General features: G+C 39.6%; 1 protein-coding gene across 1 annotated transcript in view; it reads right to left on the bottom strand.

Moving 5' to 3' along the window:
* The window catches only part of fermt1 (FERM domain containing kindlin 1), a 49,205-nt gene that overhangs the window by 12,530 nt on the left and 11,185 nt on the right, over nt 1-25,490 (bottom strand). The window contains exon 3 of the mRNA XM_073856377.1: nt 869-1,102. Within this exon, the coding sequence (XP_073712478.1) occupies nt 869-1,102 (234 nt within the window). The remainder of the gene's footprint in view (nt 1-868; nt 1,103-25,490) is intronic.

The following is a 25,490-nucleotide window of genomic DNA, read 5'->3' on the forward strand; positions in this document are numbered from 1 at the left end:
TCCTGTAATCACGTCACTACTAGAGCAAGCTCCTGATTGGTTAATGCGACACGAATATCCGCCAAAGTTAAAAATGTTCAACTCATGTTTCCCGTGGCAACGCTAAATTCGTACGAGACGCCCCATCCGCACCATTAGCGCCCTGCGTCGCAGGATGCCATTTCAATCTTTGCATTGACTTAACACGTAAATCACTCGCGCTTGCCGCTAGGGATGCACGATATATCGGCCGACATATCGTTATCGGCCGATAACTGCTTATTTTAATATTATCGGTTATCGGTCTGATAGCAAAATTAGGCCGATAAATGAAAGCCGATAAATGATGGATTATTTTGGTTTGTTGAACCACTTCACTTGCTCATTGCTGGCCATGTGAAGTTTTGATTGGTGCTTTCTGTGACATAGCACAAAGATGACACGTGTTGCGGGCTTAAGAAGAATATACTAGTCTAGCGCAAAGACAAGATGTCCGCGGTCTGGGAGTTTTTCATTGTGAAAATAATATGAATATTTATCGGCCTATATATATATATATCGGTTATCGGCCCCCAAATATAAAGAGTTAGCGGTTATCGGTATCGGCCAAAATTTCCATATCGGTGCATCCCTACTTGCCGCCTCTTCCCCGTCTGGTGTGAACGCACAGTTAAACATCTACTTCAAAAAGTTTGCTTTTATTTTTATACCCCTTAATACCCATAATATGTACAAATTAGGTACTGATGTGTATGCATTTGGCTCTAATATGTACCTCTGAGGTACTATTATGATCTCTTTAGGTGCAAATGTGTACTTTTTGAAAGGGTACCATCCCAGTGACACCTAGGAACCATTTCAAATAGAAATATTTTCTAGATGAACTTACTGAGTGTTTTGCAAATCTCCGCTACAGCCTTGAAAACCACGACAGAGAAGCTAACAGGGAGTTTGATGGTCTTCATGTTGGGTAGCTGTAGACAGAGGGGTTTGTGTTGTGGGGTGTAACGCAGGTCAGCATCTGCCTGGACTCCATATTTGTCAAGAGTCCAGTGGGTCTTAAGCAGCCAGCAGTTCCTCTGTTCCCACCAGATGGCGTGATCGGACCAATCCTGAGGAGCCTTGATACACAGAACATCATAGTATGAGAACATTAGTCTGACAAACACACATCATGTCATACAACAATCAGTCTGCACAACAATGCATCATATCGAACACAGCGATTAGATTTAATTAGACGGATTAAAATATTCAAGTTCATTTTTGTTGTTCTTAAAATCTGCATATTTAAAGATGAAAAACTATATGGTGCATGCATTTTTAGGGGTCAAGCCCCGAAGGGGCGTAGAACCCTATTGTTATTGTTAGTTTTCTTATTATTATTATTAGGGGTCAAGCCCCGAAGGGGCGTAGAACCCTATTGTTAGGGGTCAAGCCCCGAAGGGGCGTAGAACCCTATTGTTATTGTTAGTTTTCTTATTATTAGGGGTCAAGCCCCGAAGGGGCGTAGAACCCTATTGGTATTGTTAGTTTTCTTATTATTATTCCGCTTCTTGTTCTTCCGCCATTGAAGTCAATGGCAGCCCATAGAACCGTACGTAGGAAAGTTATGAAATTTGGCACACATGTAGAGGACAGTCTCAGAAGTTACTATAGCAACATTGGTGTGTCTGACTCAAACCCTCTAGCGCCACCAACAGTCCAAAAATCCACTTATGTTCATGCTCATAACTTCTGACCCGTGAGTCCTAGAAACTAAATTCCTGTTTCTTCTGAATCCTTGGCTCATGATGATTCAATTGCATACGTTGATGTCATTTGTGTCATGCAAATCTTTCCGCCATTTTGAATTTTCCGTAAAACCTACTTTTTCGAACTCCTCCTAGAGCGTCCGTCCGATTTGCATGTCCTTTGATATATAGCATCTAGAGACACCCCAGACAAAAAGTTATCAAAAGCTTTTTGATAGACCAATGCGTTCTCGTATAAATTGACAACATATATGGCGGCGAGCACGCCAAAACGGACGTGAGGCCGTATCTTCGCAAAACTTTTGTGTATCGACACGAAACTTGGTATATGTCATAACAGTCATGACCTGAGGGTGCCTGCAACGTTTCGTCACAGCGCCACCTAGTGGTCACGAGATTCGAAAAATGCCTATTTTCGCTTATAACTACTTCAAACTTGAGTCTAAAATCATGAAGGAGGTCTTGTTAGATTCCTTGAGGCATGACGAGTCAAACGATACCAAACCGTTTTCGGTCGGCCATTTTGGGTGTCGGCCATTTTGAATTTTCTCATTAAGTTCAGTATTTCACAAACAGAATGGCGTATCGCTACGAAATTTGGCATGGTTCATCAGTGACATGTTCTGAGCGCACCTATAAATCTTTAGGACAGCGCCACCTAGTGGTCAGGATATGTAAAGAAATTGTTTAAAATCTTTATATCATTTGATTAAATTGCCACTATGACATAAAACTTCACTCTATTGATTCCTTAGCTCATGCTGAGTCCGACTGTACCAAATATGTCTGAGTCAAACCTACTTCCTGTCGGCCATTTTGAATTATATTGAACATTTACTTTTTCGAACTCCTCCTAGAGCGCTCGTGTGATTGGCTTGATTTTTGGTATGCATCATCTAGAGACACTCTAGACAAAAAGTTATCAAAAGCTTTTCCGTAGACCTATCCGTTGTCGTATAACGTATCAAAGAGTGCGAGGGCGAGCACGCCAAAATGTGTTTGAGCCTGTATCTTCGCAAAACTTTTGCGTATTAATATGAGACTTGGGATATGTCATAACGGTGATGACCTGAGGGTGCATGCACCATTTCGTCACACTGCCCCCTACTGGTCACGAGATATAAAAAATGTTTATTTTTGCTTATAACTACTGCAAATTTGAATGTAAAATTATGAAACTGGTCTTGTTAGATTTCGTGAGGCATGCCGAGTCAAACGATATCAAATGGTTTTTGGTCGGCCATTTTGTGTGTCTGCCATTTTGAATTTTTCTTTAAGTTCAAGTATTTCAGAAACGCAGTTGCGTATTGTTATGAAACTTGGTATGGTTCATTAGCAACATGTTCTGGGAGGACTTGTAAACTTTCCGGTGCCCCCTAGTGGTCAAGAGATTTGAAGCTATATCTCTGCATCTCTTTATCGTATTTACACCAAATTTAGTGGGTGTCATCACAATCAAGACCTGAGTCACAATTTATTTTTTGGTCAGTGCCCCCTAGTGGTCAAGTCATTTAAGGCTATATCTCTGCATCTCTTTATTGTATTTACACCAAATTTGGTGGGTGTCATCACAATCAAGACCTGAGTCACAATTTATTGTTTGGTCAGTGCCCCCTAGTGGTCAAGTCATTTAAGGCTATATCTCCGTATCGCTTTATTGTATTTACACTAAATTTGGTATGTGTCATCACAGTCATGCCCTGAGGCACCATCTATTGTTTCGGCATAGCGCCACCTAGTGGTCTCAAGATACGAAAAAAATGCAATTTTTTTCATAAAACTAATTCAAACTTAGATCTTAAATCATGACAGTCATCACGTATGAATCATTTTTTGCCGTGTTTGGCTTGACCCCGGTATCGCTGCTTGCAGCTATATTTATTATTATTATTTTTCTTCCTCGTTCTTCCGCCGAAAGTCAATGGCAGCCCATAGAACCGTACATAGGAAAGTTATGAAATTTGGCACACATGTAGAGGACAGTCTCAGAAGTTACTATAGCAACATTGGTGTGTCTGACTCAAACCCTCTAGCGCCACCAACAGTCCAAAAATCCACTTATGTTCATGATCACAACTTCTGACCCGTGAGTCCTAGAAACTAAATTCTTGTTTCCTCTGAATCCTTGGCTCTTGTTGATTCAAATGCACACATTGATGTCATTTGTGTCATGCACATCTTTCCGCCATTTTGAATTTTCCGTAAAACCTACTTTTTCGAACTCCTCCTAGACCGTCCGTCCGATTTGCATGTCCTTTGGTATGTAGCATCTAGAGACACCCCAGACAAAAAGTTATCAAAAGCTTTTTGATAGACCAATGCGTTCTCGTATAAATTCACAACATATATGGCGGCGAGCACGCCAAAACGGACTTGTGGCCGTATCTTCGCAAAACTTTATTGTATCGACACGAAACCCGGTATATGTCATTACAGTCATGACCTGAGGGTGCCTGCAACGTTTCGTCACAGCGCCACCTAGTGGTCACGAGATTCGAAAAATGCTTATTTTCGCTTATAACTACTTCAAACTTGAGTCTAAAATCATGAAGGTGGTCTTGTAAGATTCCTTGAGGCATGCCGAGTCAAACGATACCAAACGGTTTTCGGTCGGCCATTTTGGGTGTCGGCCATTTTGAATTTTCTCATTAAGTTCAGTATTTCACAAACAGAATGGCGTATCGCTACGAAATTTGGCATGGTTCATCAGTGACATGTTCTGAGCTCACCTATAAATCTTTAGGACAGCGCCACCTACTGGTCAGGATATGTAAATAAATTGTTTAAAATCTTTATATCATTTGATTAAATTGCCACTATGACATAAGACTTCACTCTATTGATTCCTTGGCTCATGCTGAGTCCAACTGTACCAAATATGTCTGAGTCAAACCTACTTCCTGTCGGCCATTTTGAATTATATTGAACACCTACTTTTTCGAACTCCTCCTGGAGCGCTCGTCTGATTGGCTTGATTTTTGGTATGCATCATCTAGAGACACTCTAGACAAAAAGTTATCAAAAGCTTTTCGGTAGACCTATCCGTTGTCGTATAACGCATCAAAGAATGCGAGGGCGAGCACGCCAAAATGTGTTTGAGCCTGTATCTTCGCAAAACTTTTGCGTATTAATATGAGACTTGGTATATGTCATAACAGTGATGACCTGAGGGTGCATGCACCATTTCGTCACACTGCCCCCTACTGGTCATAAGATATTAAACATTTCTAATTTTGCTTATAACTACTGCAAACTTGAATGTAAAATTATGAGACTGGTCTTGTTAGATTTCGTGAGGCATGCCGAGTCAAACGATACCAAATGGTTTTTGGTCGGCCATTTTGTGTGTCGGCCATTTTGAATGTTTTCTTTAAGTTCAAGAATTTCAGAAACGCAATTGCGTATTGTTATGAAACTTGGTATGGTTCATCAGCAACATGTTCTGGGAGGACTTGTAAACTTTTCGGCGCCCCCTAGTGGTCAAGAGATTTGAAGCTATATCTCTGCATCTCTTTATCGTATTTACACCAAATTTGGTGGGTGTCATCACAATCAAGACCTGAGTCACAATTTATTGTTTGGTCAGTGCCCCCTAGTGGTCAAGCCATTTAAGGCTATATCTCTGTATCGCTTTATCGTATTTACACTAAATTTGGTATGTGTCATCACAGTCATGACCTGAGGCACCATCTATTGTTTCGGCACAGCGCCACCTAGTGGTCTCAAGATACAAAAAAAATGCTATTTTTTCATAAAACTAATGCAAACTTAGATCTTAAATCATGACAGTCATCACGTATGAATCATTTTTTGCCATGTTTGGCTTGACCCCGGTATCGCTGCTTGCAGCTATATTTATTGTTAGTTTTCTTATTAGGGGTCAAGCCCCGAAGGGGCGTAGAACCCTATTGTTATTGTTAGTTTTCTTATTATTAGTTAGGGGTCAAGCCCCGAAGGGGCGAAGACCCCTATTGTATTTGTTAGTTTTCTTTTTACAATTATTATTAGTTATTCTTCTTCCGCCATTGCGGTCTATGGCAGCCCATAGAACCGTACGTAGGAAAGTTATGAAATTTGGCACACTGATAAAGGACACTCCAGTGTGTCCCCACAGCAAATTTGGAGTCTCGATGTCTAACCCGCTAGCGCCACCAACAGTCCAAAGTTGCACTTATGTTTTTGCTTATAACTTCTGGTCCGTATGTCCTAGAAACACAATTTTTGTTTCCTCTGATTCCTTGGCTCAAGACGATTCGAAAGGACCCTATGACCTAATTTTCCGTCATGAAAATTTTTCCACTATTTTGAATTATTCGTAAAACCTACTTTTTCGAACTTGTCCTAGAGCTTTTGTCCGATTGCCACGAAAATCGGCACGTAGCATCTAGAGACACTCATGGCAAAAAGTTATCAAAAGAATTTCAATACACCAATCCGTTGTCGTATACCGCCTTAACAAATTTTACGTAGAGTGCAAAAAAACTGATTTTAGGCTGTATCTTCGTCAAACTTAGGCCTATTGACATGACACTTGGTACTTGTGATGCCAGTCAGGAACTGAGGGTGCATGCACAGTTTCGTTGCAGCGCCACCTAGTGGCCAGACGAATGTTTTATAGGCCTATAACTTTGGCTATGATCATCGTATTTACAAGGGACCTATTTCCTTGGAGTTTTGAATAGTTGCAGAGTCCAACGATACCAAACATGCCAGGATTTGCCTTACGGTTAACCCTGTGTGGCAAAATAGCGCTTAAAAAACACGCGCGAATATCTCCGCGAGCGTAATTCTGATCGACTCAAAAACACCATAGGAAGAAACTAACCTTACCTTCTGAACAAAAAGTTCTATTGGCGTTATATTAAAATTTTCATCAGAAATGGCCGAAAAATGCAAAAAAACGAAAAATTACCTTTAAATTTTGTATTTTTTACACATAAATGGTTATAACTTCGCAACGAAAAGAGATTTTTTCACCAGATTTGATACGCTGATGTACGACCACAGTCTGAGGCTACACAAAAAAAATTGCTTGCTTGCACCACTAGTTTGCGTTATAATTGAACAAAACCTGTGATATCAAGCCAGCCCTATGGTCATACAACTGTTTCTTCACTAAAGTAAAGTGTATAGACATAAAACTAGCTCAATGTAACGTAATCATGACCTGAAGTTGCATGTACAATTTTGTCACAGCGCCACCTAGTGGTTTTGAGATAAAAAATGGTAATTTTTGCCTAAAACTACTGCAACAAACACATCTAAAACCATAAATCATCATGGATTATTAATTTCATGGCTTGGATTATAATCACTGGTGGATGTCAATTTACTGTCTAGCAACCAATGAGAATACCTTATCAACTGTTTTTGCAACAGCTTTTTCTCTGCATCAGAACAGCATAGAGACATGGGGATGGTCTCTTTTGACTCATTTAACTTGCTGTAACATGTTGTGACCCATGTTTTGCCACTGCAAACATCACATACATGTCTTTCAGTGCTCTAATGTTCCATGATTGTCAATAACAGAAGGACGATTGCAGTAGACAAGAACATAGATTATTTTTGTTGATTACTTTTGCGTTTTTTTCATCTGAAATCATAAGGTTTCCCTAGGTTCTTTAGTCTGCTTATCCAAACGCAACTTTACATCTTTCTGTGCCCTTTTCGGCTTGACCCCGGCATTGCTGCTTGCAGCTATATTTAGGGGTCAAGCCCCGAAGGGGCGTAGAACCCTATTGTATTTGTTAGTTTTCTTTTTATAATAATTATTATTATTATTAGTTATTCTTCTTCCGCCATTGCGGTCTATGGCAGCCCATAGAACCGTACGTAGGAAAGTTATGAAATTTGGCACACTGATAAAGGACAGTCCAATGTGTCCCCACAGCAAATTTGGAGTCTCTATGTCTAACCCACTAGCGCCACCAACAGTCCAAAGTTGCACTTATGTTTTTGCTTATAACTTCTGATCAGTAAGCCCTAGAAACAAAATTCTTACTTCCTCTGATTCCTTGGCTCAAGACGATTCGATTGGACCCTATGTCGTTATTTTCCGTCATAAAAATTGTTCCGCCATTTTGAATTATTCGTAAAACCTACTTTTTCGAACTCGTCCTAGGGCTTTTCTCCGATTGCCACGAAAATTGGTATGTATCATCTTGAGACACTCATGGCAAAAAGTTATCAAAAGAATTTCGATACAGCAATCCGTTGTCGTATACCGCCTTAACAAATTTTACGTAGAGCGCAAAAAAACTGATTTTAGGCTGTATCTTCGTCAAACTTAGGCCTATTGACACGACACTTGGTACTTCTGATGCCAGTCAGGAACCGAGGGTGCATGCACAGTTTCGTTGCAGCGCCACCTAGTGGCCAGAGAAATGTTTTATACACCTATAACTTTGGCTCCGATTGACGTATTTTCACAGGACTTGTTTCTTTGGAGTTCTGAATAGTTGCCGAGTCCAACGATACCAAACATGCCAGATTTCGCCTTACGGTTAACCCTGGGCAGCAAAATAGCGCTTAAAAAACACGCGTGAATATCTCCGCGAGCGTTATTCCGATCGTCTCGAAAACACCATAGGAAGAAACTAACCTTACCTTCTGAACAAAAAGTTCTATTGGCGTTATATTAAAATTTTCATCAGAAATTGCCGAAAATTGCAAAAAACGAAAAATTACATTCAAATTTTGTGTTTTTTACACATAAATGGTTGTAACTTCGTAACGAAAATATATTTTTACACCAGATTTGATACGCTGATGCATGAGCACATTCTGAGGCAACACAAAAAAAATTGTGTGCTTGCACCACTAGATGGCCTTATAATTGAACAAAACCTTTGATAACAAGCCAGCCTTATGGTCATACAACTGTTTCTTAACTAAACTAAAGTGTATTGTCATAAAACTAGCTAGATGTAACACAATCATGACCTGATGTTGCATGCACAATTTTTTCATTGCGCCACCTACTGGTTTTGAGATAGAATATAGTATTTTTGCCTAAAACTACTGCAACAACACATCTAAAACCATGAGTCATCATGGATTATTCCTTTCATGGCTTTGACTATAATCACTGGTGGTTGCCAAGTTACTCCCTAGCAACCATTGAGAATACCTTATCGACCGTTTTTGCAAAAGCTATATCTCAGCATCAAAACATCGTAGAGACACGGGGATGGTCTCTTTTGAGTTATTAAACTTGTTGTAACATGATGTGACCCATGTTTTGCCACTGCAAACACCACTCACATGTCCTTCAGTGCTCTAATGTTCCATGATTGTCAATAACAGAAGAACGATTGCAGTAGACAAGAACTTAAATTATTTTTGTTTATAACTTTTTTGTTTTTTTTATCTAAAATTATTAGGTTTATCTAGGTTCTTCAATCTGCTTATCCAATTCAACTTTACTTTCTTCTGTGCCCTTTTTGGCTTGACCCCGGCATTGCTGCTTGCAGCTATATTTAGGGGTCAAGCCCCGAAGGGGCGTAGAACCCTATTGTATTTGTTAGTTTTCTTATTATTATTAGGGGTCAAGCCCCGAAGGGGCGTAGAACCCTATTGTTATTGTTAGTTTTCTTATTATTATTATTATTATTAGGGGTCAAGCCCAGAATGGGCGAAGACCCCTATTGTATCTGTTAGTTTTCTTATTATAATTATTAGTTATTCTTCTTCCGTTTCTTCTTCCGCCATTGCGGTCTATGGCAGCCCATAGAACCGTACGTAGGAAAGTTATGAAATTTGGCACACTGATAAAGGACAGTCCAATGTGTCTCCACAGCAAATTTGGAGTCTCTATCTCCAACCCTCTAGCGCCACCAACAGTCCAAAGTTGCACTTACGTTTTCACTTATAACTTCTGACCCGTAAGTCCTAGAAACGAAATTCTTGATTCTTCTGATTCCTTGGCTCAAGCCGATTCGACTGGACCCTATGACATCATTTTCCGTCATGAAAATTTTTCCGCCATTTTGAATTATTCGTAAAACCTACTTTTGCGAACTCGTCCTAGAGCTTTTGCCCGATTGCCAAGAAAATCGGTATGTAGCATCTACAGACACTCACGGCAAAAAGTTATCAAAAGAATTTTGATAAACCAATCCGTTGTCGTATAGCGCGTCAACGAATTTTAGGTAGAGCGCAAAAAAACAGATTTTAGGCTGTATCTTCGCCAAACTTAGGCCTATTGACACGAAACTTGGTAATTGAGATGCCAGTCAGGAACTGAGTGTGCATGCACCGTTTCGTCGCAGCGCCACCTAGTGGTCAGACTTATGCTTTACATGCCTATAACTTTGGACATGATCGACGTTTTTTCACGGGACTTGTTTCATTGAAGTCCTGAATAGTTGCCGAGTCCAACGATACCAAACATGCCAGATTTCGCCTTACGGTTAACCCTGCGCAGCAAAACAGCACTTAAAAAACACATGCGAATATCTCCGCGAGCGTAATTCCAATCGACTCGAAAACACCATAGGAAGAAACTAACCTTACCTTCTGAACAAAAAGTTCTATTGGCGTTATATTAAAATTTTCATCAGAAATGGCCGAAAAATGCAAAAAACGAAAAATTACCTTTACATTTTGTATTTTTTACACATAAATGGTTATAACTTCGCAACGAAAAGAGATTTTTTCACCATATTTGATACGCTGATGTATGACCACAGTATGAGGCCACACAAAAAAAATTGTATGCTTCCACCACTAGATGGCGTTATAATTGAACAAAACCTGTGATATCAAGCCAATCCTATGGTCATACAACTGTTTCTTCACTAAACTAAAGTGTATAGTCATTAAACTAGCTAGATACAACACAGTTATGATTTGAGGTTGCATGCATAATTTTGTCAGTGTGCCACCTAGTAGTTTTGAGATAGAAAATGGTAATTTTTGCCTAAAACTACTGCAACAACACATCTAAAACCATAAGTCATCATGAATTATTCATTTCATGGCTTGGATTATAATCACTGGTGGATGTCAATTTACTCTCTAGCAACCAATGAGAATACCTTATCAACCGTTTTTGCAAGAGCTATATCTCTGCATCAGATTATCGTAGAGACATGGGGATGGGCTCTTTTGACTCATTAACACCACTGTAACATTTTGTAAGCTGAGTATTACCACTGCAAGCACCACTCACATTTCCTTCAGTGTTCTAGTTATCAATGCTAGTTGAGAAGAGAGGGGGAGATTTCACTAAATGAGAACACAGCTCTTTTGCTGATAACTGTTATATTGTTTTGTCTGAAATCAAAAAATGTTCCTAGGTTCTTTAAACTGCTCATCCGAACTCAACTTTACTTTCTTCTGTGCCCTTTTTGGCTTGACCCCGGTAATTGCTGCTTGCAGCTATATTTATTATTATTATTATGTTTCCTCTTCCGCCATTGAAGTCAATGGCAGCCCATAGAACCGTACATAGGAAAGTTATGAAATTTGGCACACATGTAGAGGACAGTCTCGGAAGTTACTATAGCAACTTTGGTGTGTCTGACTCAAACCCTCTAGCGCCACCAACAGTCCAAAAATCCACTTATGTTCATGCTCATAACTTCTGACCCATGAGTCCTAGAAACTAAATTCTTGTTTCATCTGAATCCTTGGCTCATGATGATTCAAATGCACACATTGATGTCATTGGTGTCATGCAAATCTTTCCGCCATTTTGAATTTTTTGTAAAACCTACTTTTTCGAACTCCTCCTAGACCGTTTGTCCGATTTGCATGTCCTTTGGTATGTAGCATCTAGAGACACCCACGACAAAAAGTTATCAAAAGCTTTTTGATAGACCAATGCGTTCTCATATAAATTGACAACATATATAGCGGCGAGCACGCCAAAACGGACGTGAGGCCTTATCTTCGCAAAACTTTATTGTATCGACACGAAACTTGGTATATGTCATTACAGTCATGACCTGAGGGTGCCTGCAACGTTTCGTCACAGCGCCACCTAGTGGTCACGAGATTCGAAAAATGCCTATTTTCGCTTATAACTACTTCAAACTTTGGCCTAAAATCACAAAGGTGGTCTTGTTAGATTCCTTGAGGCATGCCGAGTCAAACGATATCAAACGGTTTTCGGTCGGCCATGTTGTGTGTCGGCCATTTTGAATTTTCTCCTTAAGTTCAGTATTTCACAAACAGAATAACGTATCGCTACGAAATTTGGCATGGTTCATCAGTGACATGTTCTGAGCGCACCTATAAATCTTTAGGACAGCGCCACCTAGTGGTCAGGATATGTAAATACATTTTTTAAAATCTTTATGTCATTTGATTAAATTGCCACTATGACATAAGACTTCACTCTATTGATTCCTTGGCTCATGCTGAGTCCGACTGTACCAAATATGTCTGAGTCAAACCTACTTCCTATCGGCCATTTTGAATTATATTGAACACCCACTTTTTCGAACTCCTCCTAGAGCGCTTGTGTGATTGGCTTGATTTTTGGTATGCATCATCTAGAGACACTCTAGACAAAAAGTTATCAAAAGATTTTCGGTAGACCTATCCGTTGTCGTATAACGTATCAAAGAATGCGAGGGCGAGCACGCCAAAATGTGTTTGAGCCTGTATCTTCGCAAAACTTTTGCGTATTAATATGAGACTTGGGCTATGTCATAACAGTGATGACCTGAGGGTGCATGCACCATTTCGTCACACTGCCCCCTACTGGTCACGAGATATAAAAAATGTCTATTTTTGCTTATAACTACTGCAAACTTGAATGTAAAATTATGAGACTGGTCTTGTTAGATTTCGTGAGGCATGGCGAGTCAAACGATACCAAATGGTTTTTGGTCGGCCATTTTGTGTGTCGGCCATTTTGAATTTTTCTTTAAGTTCAAGTATTTCAGAAACGCAATTGCGTATTGTTATGAAACTTGGTATGGTTCATCAGCAACATGTTCTGGGAGGACTTGTAAACTTTCCGGTGCCCCCTAGTGGTCAAGAGATTTGAAGCTATATCTCTGCATCTCTTTATCGTATTTACACCAAATTTGGTGGGTGTCATCACAATCAAGACCTGAGTCACAATTTATTTTTTGGTCAGTGCCCCCTAGTGGTCAAGTCATTTAAGGCTATATCTCTGCATCTCTTTATTGTATTTACACCAAATTTGGTGGGTGTCATCACAATCAAGACCTGAGTCACAATTTATTTTTTGGTCAGTGCCCCCTAGTGGTCAAGTCATTTAAGGCTATATCTCCGTATCGCTTTATTGTATTTACACTAAATTTGGTATGTGTCATCACAGTCATGACCTGAGGCACCATCTATTCTTTCAGCACAGTGCCACCTAGTGGTCTCAAGATACAAAAAAATTGCTTTTTTTCATAAAACTAATGCAAACTTAGATCTTAAATCATGACAGTCATCACGTATGAATCATTTTTTGCCATGTTTGGCTTGACCCCGGTATCGCTGCTTGCAGCTATATTTATTAGTTATTCTTCTTCTTCTTCCGCCATTGCGGTCTATGGCAGCCCATAGAACCGTACGTAGGAAAGTTATGAAATTTGGCACACTGATAGAGGACAGTCCAATGTGTCCCCACAGCAAATTTGGAGTCTCTATGTCTAACCCGCTAGCGCCACCAACAGTCCAAAGTTGCACTTATGTTTTTGCTTATAACTTCTGATCCGTAAGCCCTAGAAACAAAATTATTGCTTTCTCTTATTCATTGGCTCAAGACGATTCGATTGGACCCTATGGCGTCTTTTTTCGACATGAAAATTTTCCGCCATTTTGAATTATTCGTAAAACCTACTTTTTCGAACTCGTCCTAGAGCTTTTGTCCAATTGCCACGAAAATTGGTATGTATCATCTTGAGACACTTAAGGCAAAAAGTTATCAAAAGAATTTCGATACACCAATCCGTTGTCGTATACCGCCTTAACGAATTTTACGTAGAGCGCAAAAAAACAGATTTTAGGCTGTATCTTCGTCAAACTTAGGCCTATTGACATGACACTTGGTACTTGAGATGCCAGTCAGGAACCGAGGGTGCATGCATAGTTTCGTTGCAGCGCCACCTAGTGGCCAGAGAAATGTTTTATACACCTATAACTTTGGCTCCGATTGACGTATTTTCATGGGACTTGCTTCTTTGGAGTTCTGAATAGTTGCCGAGTCAAACGATACCAAACATGCCAGAATTCGCCTTACGATTAACCCTGCGCAGCAAAATAGCGCTTAAAAAACACGCGTGAATATCTCTGCGAACGTTTTTCCGATCGACTCGAAAACACCATAGGAAGAAACTAACCTTACCTTCTGAACAAAAAGTTCTATTGGTGTTATATTAAAATTTTCATCAGAAATGGCCGAAAATTGCAAAAAACGAAAAATTACCTTCAAATTTTGTGTTTTTTACACATAAATGGTTGTAACTTCGTAACGAAAAGAGATTTTTTCACCAGATTTGATACGCTGATGCATGAGCACATTCTGAGGCTACACAAAAAAAATTGTATGCTTGCACCACTAGATGGCCTTATAATTGAACAAAACCTTTGATAACAAGCCAGCCCTATGGTCATACAACTGTTTCTTCACTAAACTAAAGTGTATAGACATAAAACTAGCTAGATGTAAAACAATCATGACCTGATGTTGCATGCACAATTTTGTCATTGCGCGACCTACTGGTTTTGAGATAGAATATGGTATTTTTGCCTAAAACTATTGCAACAACACATCTAAAACCACGAGTCATCATGGATTATTCCTTTCATGGCTTTGACTATAATCACTGGTGTTTGCCAATTCACTCCCCAGCAACCATTGAGAATACCTTATCAACCGTTTTTGCAAAAGCTATATCTCTGCATCAGAACATCGTAGAGACACGGGGATGGTCTCGTTTGATTAATTAAACTTGTTGTAACATGATGTGACCCATGTTTTGCAACTGCAAACACCACGCACATGCCCTTCAGTGCTCTAATGTTCCATGATTGTCAATAACAGAAGGACGATTGCAGTAGTCAAGAACTTAAATTATTTTTGTTGATTACTTTTTTGTTTTTTCATCTAAAATTATTAGGTTTACCTAGGTTCTTCAATCTGCTTATCCAATCTCAATTTTACATCCTTTTGTGCCCTTTTCGGCTTGACCCCGGCATTGCTGCTTGCAGCTATATTTATTCTTCCGTTTCTTCTTCCGCCATTGCGGTCTATGGCAGCCCATAGAACCGTACGTAGGAAAGTTATGAAATTTGGCACACTGATAAAGGACACTCCAATGTGTCCCCACAGCAAATTTGGAGTCTCTATGTCTAACCCACTAGCGCCACCAACAGTCCAAAGTTGCACTTATGTTTTTGCTTATAACTTCTGATCCGTAAGCCCTAGAAACAAACTTCTTGCTTCATCTGATTCCTTGGCTCAAGACGATTCGAATAGACACTATGACCTCATTTTCCGTCATGAAAAATCTCCCGCCATTTTGAATTATTCAAAAAAACTACTTTTTCGAACTCGTCCTAGAGCTTTTGTCCGATTGCCACAAAAATTGGTATGTATCATCTTGAGACACTCATGGCAAAAAGTTATCAAAAGAATTTCGATACAGCAATCCGTTGTCGTATACCACCTTAACGATGTTTACGTAGAGCGTAAAAAAACAGATTTTAGGCTGTATCTTCGTCAAACTTAGGCCTATTGACACAACACTTGGTACTTGTGATGCCAGTTAGGAACTGAGGGTGCATGCACAGTTTCGTCACAGCGCCACCTAGTGGCCAGACAAATAATTTATACACCTATAACTTTGGCTGCGATCAACGTATTTTCACGGGACTTGTTTCATTGGAGTTCTGAATAGTTGCTGAGTCCAACGATACCAAACATGCCAGAATTCGCCTTACGATTAACCCTGCGCAGCAAAATAGCGCTTAAAAAACACGCGTGAATATCTCCGCCAACGTTTTTCCGATCGATTCGAAAACACCATAGGAAGAAACTAACCTTACCTTCTGAACAAAAAGTTCTATTGGCGTTATATTAAAATTTTCATCAGAAATGGCCGAAAATTGCAAAAAACGAAAAATTACCTTCAAATTTTGTGTTTTTTACACATAAATGGTTGTAACTTCGTCACGAAAATATATTTTTTCACCAGATTTGATACGCTGATGCATGAGCACATTCTGAGGCTACACAAAAAAAATTGTATGCTTGCACCACTAGATGGCCTTATAATTGAACAAAAGCTTTGATAACAAGCCAGCCCTATGGTCATACAACTGTTTCTTCACTAAACTAAAGTGTATTGTCATAAAACTAGCTAGATGTAACACAATCATGACCTGATGTTGCATGCACAATTTTGTCATTCCGCCACCTACTGGTTTTGAGATAGAAATATGGTATTTTTGCCTAAAACTACTGCAATAACACATCTAAAACCGTGAGTCATCATGGATGATTCCTTTCATGGCTTTGACTATGATCACTGGTGGTTGCCCATTCACTCCTTAGCAACCATTGAGAATACCTTATTAACCGTTTTTGCAAAAGCTATATCTCTGCATCAGAACATTGTAGAGACACGGGGATGGTCTCTTTTGACTAATTAAACTTGTTGTAACATGATGTGACCCATGTTTGGCCACTGCAAACACCACTCACATGTCCTTCAGTGCTCTAATGTTCCATGATTGTCAATAACAGAAGGACGATTGCAGTAGACAAGAACTTAGATTATTTTTGTTAATAACTTTTTTGTTTTTTAATCTAAAATTATTAGGTTTATCTAGGTTCTTCCATCTGCTTATCCAATTCAACTTTACTTTCTTCTGTGCCCTTTTTGGCTTGACCCCGGCATTGCTGCTTGCAGCTATATTTATTATTAGGGGTCAAGCCCCGAAGGGGCGTAGAACCCTATTGTATTTGTTAGTTTTCTTATTATTAGGGGTCAAGCCCCGAAGGGGCGTAGAACCCTATTGTTATTGTTAGTTTTCTTATTATTATTATTATTTATCTTCCTCGTTCTTCCGCCGAAAGTCAATGGCAGCCCATAGAACCGTACATAGGAAAGTTATGAAATTTGGCACACATGTAGAGGACAGTCTCAGAAGTTACTATAGCAAAATTGGTGTGTCTGACCCAAACCCTCTAGCGCCACCAACAGTCCAAAAATCCAATTATGTTCATGCTCATAACTTCTGACCCATGAGTCCTAGAAACTAAATTCTTGTTTCCTCTGAATCCTTGCCTCATGATGATTCAAATGCACACATTGATGTCATTTGTGTCATGCACATCTTTCCGCCATTTTGAATTTTCGTAAAACCTACTTTTTCGAACTCCTCCTAGACCGTTTGTCCGATTTGCATGTCCTTTGGTATGTAGCATCTAGAGACATCCAAGACAAAAAGTTATCAAAAGCTTTTTGATAGGCCAATGCGTTCTCGTATACAGTGACAACATACAAGGCGGCGAGCACGCCAAAACAGACGTGAGGCCGTATCTTCGCAAAACTTTATTGTATCGACATGAAACTTGGTATATGTCATTACAGTCATGACCTGAGGGTGCCTGCAACGTTTCGTCACAGCGCCACCTAGTGGTCACGAGATTCGAAAAATGCCTATTTTCGCTTATAACTACTTAAAACTTAAGTCTAAAATCATGAAGGTGGTCTTGTTAGATTCCTTGAGGCATGCCAAGTCAAACGATACCAAACGGTTTTCGGTCGGCCATTTTGGGTGTCGGCCATTTTGAATTTTCTCATTAAGTTCAGTATTTCACAAACAGATTGGCGTATCGCTACGAAATTTGTCATGGTTCATCAGTGACATGTTCTGAGCGCACCTATAAATCTTTAGGACGGCGCCACCTAGTGGTCAGGATATGTAAATAAATTGTTTAATATCTTTATATCATTTGATTAAATTGCCACACTGACATAAGACTTCACTCTATTGATTCCTTGGCTCATGTTGAGTCTGACTGTACCAAATATGTCCGAGTCAAACCTACTTCCTGTCGGCCATTTTGAATTATATTGAACACCTACTTTTTCGAACTCCTCCTAGAGCGCTCGTGTGATTGGCTTGATTTTTGGTATGCATCATCTAGAGACACTCTAGACAAAAAGTTATCAAAAGCTTTTCGGTAGACCTATCCGTTGTCGTATAACGCATCAAAGAATGCGAGGGCGAGCACGCCAAAATGTGTTTGAGCCTGTATCTTCGCAAAACGTTTGCGTATTAATATGAGATTTGGTATATGTCATAACAGTGATGACTTGAGGGTACATGCACCATTTCGTCACACTGCCCCCTACTGGTCACGAGATATAAAAAATGTCTATTTTTGCTTATAACTACTCCAAACTTGAATGTAAAATTATGAGACTGGTCTTGTTAGTTTTCGTGAGGCATGCCGAGTCAAACGATACCACAGGGTTTTTGGTCGGCCATTTTGTGTGTCGGCCATTTTGAATTTTTTCTTTAAGTTCAAGTATTTCATAAACGCAATTGCGTATTGTTATGAAACTAGGTATGGTTCATCAGCAACATGTTCTGAGAGGGCTTGTAAACTTTTCGGCGCCCCCTAGTGGTCAAGAAATTTGAAGCTATATCTCTGCATCTCTTTATCGTATATACACCAAATTTGGTGGGTGTCATCACAATCAAGACCTGAGTCACAATTTATTGTTTGGTCAGTGCCCCGTAGTGGTCAAGTTTTTAAGGCTATATCTCTGTATCGCTTTATCGTATTTACACTAAATTTGGTATGTGTCATCACAGTCATGACCTGAAGCACCATCTATTGTTTCGGCACAGCGCCACCTAGTGGTCTCAAGATACGAAAAAATTGCTATTTTTTTCATAAAACTAATGCAAACTTAGATCTTAAATCATGACAGTCATCATGTATGAATCATTTTTTGCCATGTTTGGCTTGACCCCGGTATCGCTGCTTGCAGCTATATTTATTATTAGGGGTCAAGCCCCGACGGGGCGTAGAACCCTATAGTTATTGTTAGTTTTCTTATTATTATTATTATTATACTTGTTCCGCGTTCTTCCACCCAAAAGTCAATGGCAGCCCATAGAACCGTACGTAGGAAAGTTATGAAATTTGGCACACATGTAGAGGACAGTCTCAGAAGTTACTATAGCAACATTGGTGTGTCTGACTCAAACCCTCTAGCGCCACCAACAGTCCAAAAATCCACTTATGTTCATGCTCATAACTTCTGACCCGTGAGACCTAGAAACTAAATTCTTGTTTCCTCTGAATCCTTGGCTCATGTTGATTCAATTGCACACATTGATGTCATTTGTGTCATGCAAATCTTTCCGCCATTTTGAATTTTCCGTAAAACCTACTTTTTTGAACTCCTCCTAGAGCGTTCGTCCGATTTGCATGTCCTTTGGTATGTAGCATCTAGAGACACCCCAGACAAAAAGTTATCAAAAGCTTTTTGATAGACCAATGCGTTCTCGTATAAATTGACAACATATATGGCGGCGAGCACGCCAAAACGGACGTGAGGCCGTATCTTCGCAAAACTTTTGTGTATCGATACAAAACTTGGTATCTGTCATTACAGTCATGACCTGAGGGTGCCTGCAACGTTTCGTCACAGCGCCACCTAGTGGTCACGAGATTCGAAAAATGCTTATTTTCGCTTATAACTACTTCAAACTTAAGTCTAAAATCATGAAGGTGGTCTTGTTAGATTCCTTGAGGCATGCCGAGTCAAACGATACCAAACGGTTTTCGGTCGGCCATTTTGTGTGTCGGCCATTTTGAATTTTCTCATTAAGTTCAGTATTTCACAAACAGAATGGCGTATCGCTATGAAATTTGGCATGGTTCATCAGTGACATGTTCTGAGCGGACCTATAAATCTTTAGGACGGCGCCACCTAGTGGTCAGGATATGTAAATAAATTGTTTAAAATCTTTATATCATTTGATTAAATTGCCACTATGACATAAGACTTCACTCTATTGATTCCTTGGCTCATGCTGAGTCCGACTGTACCAAATATGTCTGAGTCAAACCTACTTCCTGTCGGCCATTTTGAATTATATTGAACACCTACTTTTTCGAACTCCTCCTAGAGCGCTCGTGTGATTGGCTTGATTTTTGGTATGCATCATCTAGAGACACTCTAGACAAAAAGTTATCAAAAGATTTTCGGTAGACCTATCCGTTGTCGTATAACGCATCAAAGAATGCGAGGGCGAGCACGCCAAAATGTGTTTGAGCCTGTATCTTCGCAAAACTTTTGCGTATTAATATGAGACTTGGTATATGTCAAAACAGTGATGACCTGAGGGTGCATGCACCATTTCGTCACACTGCCCCCTACTGGTCATGAGATATAAAAATGTCTATTTTTGCTTATAACTACTGCAAATTTGAATGTAAAATTATGAGACTGGTCTTGTAAGATTTCGTGAGGCATGGCGAGTCAAACGATACCAAATGGTTTTTGGTCGGCCATTTTGTGTGTCGGCCATTTTGAATTTTTCTTTAAGTTCAAGTATTTCAGAAACGCAATTACGTATTGTTATGAAACTTGGTATAGTTCATCAGCAACATGTTCTGGGAGGACTTGTAAACTTTCCGGTGCCCCCTAGTGGTCAAGAGATTTGAAGCTATATCTCTGCATCTCTTCATCGTATTTACACCAAATTTGGTGGGTGTCATCACAATCAAGACCTGAGTCACAATTAATTTTTTGGTCAGTGCCCCCTAGTGGTCAAGTCATTTAAGGCTATATCTCTGCATCTCTTTATTGTATTTACACCAAATTTGGTGGGTGTCATCACAATCAAGACCTGAGTCACAATTTATTTTTTGGTCAGTGCCCCCTAGTGGTCAAGTCATTTAAGGATATATCTTTGCATCTCTTTATTGTATTCACACCAAATTTGGTGGGTGTCATCACAATCAAGACCTGAGTCACAATTTATTTTTTGGTCAGTGACCCCTAGTGGTCAATGCAATTAAAGGTTATATCTCCGTATCGCTTTATTGTATTTACACTAAATTTGGTATGTGTCATCACAGTCATGACCTGAGGCACCATCTATTCTTTCGGCACAGTGCCACCTAGTGGTCTCAAGATACAAAAAAATTGCTTTTTTTCATAAAACTAATGCAAACTTAGATGTTAAATCATGGCAGTCATTACGTATGAATCATTTTTTGCCATGTTTGGCTTGACCCCGGTATCGCTGCTTGCAGCTATATTTAGTTATTCTTCTTCTTCTTCTTCCGCCATTGCGGTCTATGGCAGCCCATAGAACCGTACGTAGGAAAGTTATGAAATTTGGCACACTGATAGAGGACAGTCCAATGTGTCCCCACAGCAAATTTGGAGTCTCTATGTCTAACCCGCTAGCGCCACCAACAGTCCAAAGTTGCACTTATGTTTTTGCTTATAACTTCTGATCCGTAAGCCCTAGAAACAAAATTATTGCTTTCTCTTATTCATTGGCTCAAGACGATTCGATTGGACCCTATGGCGTCTTTTTTCGACATGAAAATTTTCCGCCATTTTGAATTATTCGTAAAACCTACTTTTTCGAACTCGTCCTAGAGCTTTTGTCCAATTGCCACGAAAATTGGTATGTATCATCTTGAGACACTTAAGGCAAAAAGTTATCAAAAGAATTTCGATACACCAATCCGTTGTCGTATACCGCCTTAACGAATTTTACGTAGAGCGCAAAAAAACAGATTTTAGGCTGTATCTTCGTCAAACTTAGGCCTATTGACACGACACTTGGTACTTGAGATGCCAGTCAGGAACCGAGGGTGCATGCATAGTTTCGTTGCAGCGCCACCTAGTGGCCAGAGAAATGATTTATACACCTATAACTTTGGCTCCGATTGACGTATTTTCATGGGACTTGCTTCTTTGGAGTTCTGAATAGTTGCCGAGTCAAACGATACCAAACATGCCAGAATTCGCCTTACGATTAACCCTGCGCAGCAAAATAGCGCTTAAAAAACACGCGTGAATATCTCCGCGAACGTTTTTCCGATCGACTCGAAAACACCATAGGAAGAAACTAACCTTACCTTCTGAACAAAAAGTTTTATTGGTGTTATATTAAAATTTTCATCAGAAATGGCCGAAAATTGCAAAAAACGAAAAATTACCTTCAAATTTTGTGTTTTTTACACATAAATGGTTGTAACTTCGTAACGAAAAGAGATTTTTTCACCAGATTTGATACGCTGATGCATGAGCACATTCTGAGGCTACACAAAAAAAAATTGTATGCTTGCACCACTAGATGGCCTTATAATTGAACAAAACCTTTGATAACAAGCCAGCCCTATGGTCATACAACTGTTTCTTCACTAAACTAAAGTGTATAGACATAAAACTAGCTAGATGTAAAACAATCATGACCTGATGTTGCATGCACAATTTTGTCATTGCGCGACCTACTGGTTTTGAGATAGAATATGGTATTTTTGCCTAAAACTATTGCAACAACACATCTAAAACCACGAGTCATCATGGATTATTCCTTTCATGGCTTTGACTATAATCACTGGTGTTTGCCAATTCACTCCCCAGCAACCATTGAGAATACCTTATCAACCGTTTTTGTAAAAGCTATATCTCTGCATCACAACATCGTAGAGACACGGGGATGGTCTCGTTTGATTAATTAAACTTGTTGTAACATGATGTGACCCATGTTTTGCAACTGCAAACACCACGCACATGCCCTTCAGTGCTCTAATGTTCCATGATTGTCAATAACAGAAGGACGATTGCAGTAGTCAAGAACTTAAATTATTTTTGTTGATTACTTTTTTGTTTTTTCATCTAAAATTATTAGGTTTACCTAGGTTCTTCAATCTGCTTATCCAATCTCAATTTTACATCCTTTTGTGCCCTTTTCGGCTTGACCCCGGTTTGCTGCTTGCAGCTATATTTCTGTTTCTTGTTCTTCCGCCATTGAAGTCAATGGCAGCCCATAGAACCGTACGTAGGAAAGTTATGAAATTTGGCACACATGTAGAGGACAGTCTAAGAAGTTACTATAGCAACATTGGTGTGTCTGACTCAAACCCTCTAGCGCCACCAACAGTCCAAAAATCCACTTATGTTCATGCTCACAACTTCTGACCCGTGAGTCCTAGAAACTAAATTCTTGTTTCCTCTGAATCCTTGGCTCATGATGATTCAATTGCACACATTGATGTCATTTGTGTCATGCACATCTTTCCGCCATTTTGAATTTTTCGTAAAACCTACTTTTTCGAACTCCTCCTAGACCGTTTGTCCGATTTGCATGTCCTTTGGTATGTAGCATCAAGAGACACCCAAGACAAAAAGTTATCAAAAGCTTTTTGATAGACCAATGCGTTCTCATATAAATTGACAACATATATGGCGGCGAGTACGCCAAAATGGACGTGAGGCCGTATCTTCGCAAAACTTTTGTGTATCGACACGAAACTTGGTATATGTCATAACAGTCATGACCTGAGGGTGCCTGCAACATTTCGTCACAGCGCCACCTAGTGGTCACGAGATTCGAAAAATGCCTATTTTCGCTTATAACTACTTCAAACTTGAGTCTAAAATCATGAAGGAGGTCTTGTTAGATTCCTTGAGGCATGCCGAGTCAAACGATACCAAACCGTTTTCGGTCGGCCATTTTGGGTGTCGGCCATTTTGAATTTTCTCATTAAGTTCAGTATTTCACAAACCGAATGGCGTATCGCTACGAAATTTGGCATGGTTCATCGGTGACATGTTCTGAGCGCACCTATAAATCTTTAGGACGGCGCCACCTAGTGGTCAGGATATGTAAATAAATTGTTTAAAATCTTTATATCATTTGATTAAATTGCCACTATGACATAAGACTTCACTCAATTGATTCCTTGGCTCATGCTGAGTCCGACGGTATAAAATATGTCTGAGTCAAACCTACTTCCTGTCGGCCATTTTGAATTATATTGAACACCTACTTTTTCGAACTCCTCCTAGAGCGCTCGTGTGATTGGCTTGATTTTTGGTATGCATCATCTAGAGACACTCTAGACAAAAAGTTATCAAAAGATTTTCGGTAGACCTATCCGTTGTCGTATAACGCATCAAAGAATGCGAGGGCGAGCACGCCAAAATGTGTTTGAGCCTGTATCTTCGCAAAACTTTTGCGTATTAATATGAGACTTGGTATATGTCATAACAGTGATGACCTGAGGGTGCATGCACCATTTCGTCACACTGCCCCCTACTGGTCACGATATATAAAATATGTCTATTTTTGCTTATAACTACTGCAAACTTGAATGTAAAATTATGAGACTAGTCTTTTTAGATTTCGTGAGGCATGCCGAGTCAAACGATACCAAATGGTGTTTGGTCGGCCATTTTGTGTGTCGGCCATTTTGAATTTTTCTTTAAGTTCAAGTATTTCAGAAACGCAATTGCGTATTGTTATGAAACTTGGTATGGTTCATCAGCAACATGTTCTGGGATAACTTGTAAACTTTTCGGTGCCCCCTAGTGGTCAAGAGATTTGAAGCTATATCTCTGCATCTCTTTATCGTATTTACACCAAATTTGGTGGGTGTCATCACAATCAAGACCTGAGTCACAATTTATTTTTTGGTCAGTGCCCCCTAGTGGTCAAGTCATTTAAGGCTATATCTCTGCATCTCTTTATTGTATTTACACCAAATTTGGTGGGTGTCATCACAATCAAGACCTGAGTCATAATTTATTGTTTGGTTAGTGCCCCCTAGTGGTCAAGTCATTTAAGGCTATATCTCCGTATCGCTTTATTGTATTTACACTAAATTTGGTATGTGTCATCACAGTCATGCCCTGAGGCACCATCTTTTGTTTCGGCACAGCACCACCTAGTGGTCTCAAGATACGAAAAAAATGCTATTTTTTTCATAAAACTAATGCAAACTTAGATCTTAAATCATGACAGTCATCACGTATGAATCATTTTTTGCCATGTTTGGCTTGACCCCGGTATCGCTGCTTGCAGCTATATTTATTAGGGGTCAAGCCACGAAGTGGCGTAGAACCCTATTGTTATTGTTAGTTTTCTTATTAGGGGTCAAGCCCCGAAGGGGCGTAGAACCCTATTGTTATTGTTAGTTTTCTTATTATTATTATTATTATTATATATTATTCTTCTTCTTGTTCTTCCGCCATTGAAGTCAATGGCAGCCCATAGAACCGTACATAGGAAAGTTATGAAATTTGGCACACATGTAGAGGACGGTCTCAGAAGTTACTGTAGCAACATTGGTGTGTCTGACTCAAACCCTCTAGCGCCACCAACAGTCCAAAAATCCACTTATGTTCATGCTCATAGCTTCTGACCAGTGAGTCCTAGAAACTAAATTCTTGTTTCCTCTGAATCCTTGGCTCATGATGATTCAAATGCACACATTGATGTCATTTGTGTCATGCACATCTTTCCGCCATTTTGAATTTTTCGTAAAACCTACTTTTTCGAACTCCTTTTAGACCGTTTGTCCGATTTGCATGTCCTTTGGTATGTAGCATCTAGAGACACCCAAGACAAAAAGTTATCAAAAGCTTTTTGATAGACCAATGCGTTCTCGTATAAATTGACAACATATACGGCGGCGAGCACGCCAAAACAGACGTGAGGCCTTATCTTCGCAAAACTTTATTGTATCGACACGAAAGTTGGTATATGTCATAACAGTCATGACCTGAG

The sequence above is a fragment of the Misgurnus anguillicaudatus genome, chromosome 18 (genome assembly GCF_027580225.2).
Source record: "Misgurnus anguillicaudatus chromosome 18, ASM2758022v2, whole genome shotgun sequence".
Classification (NCBI taxonomy): domain Eukaryota; kingdom Metazoa; phylum Chordata; class Actinopteri; order Cypriniformes; family Cobitidae; genus Misgurnus; species Misgurnus anguillicaudatus.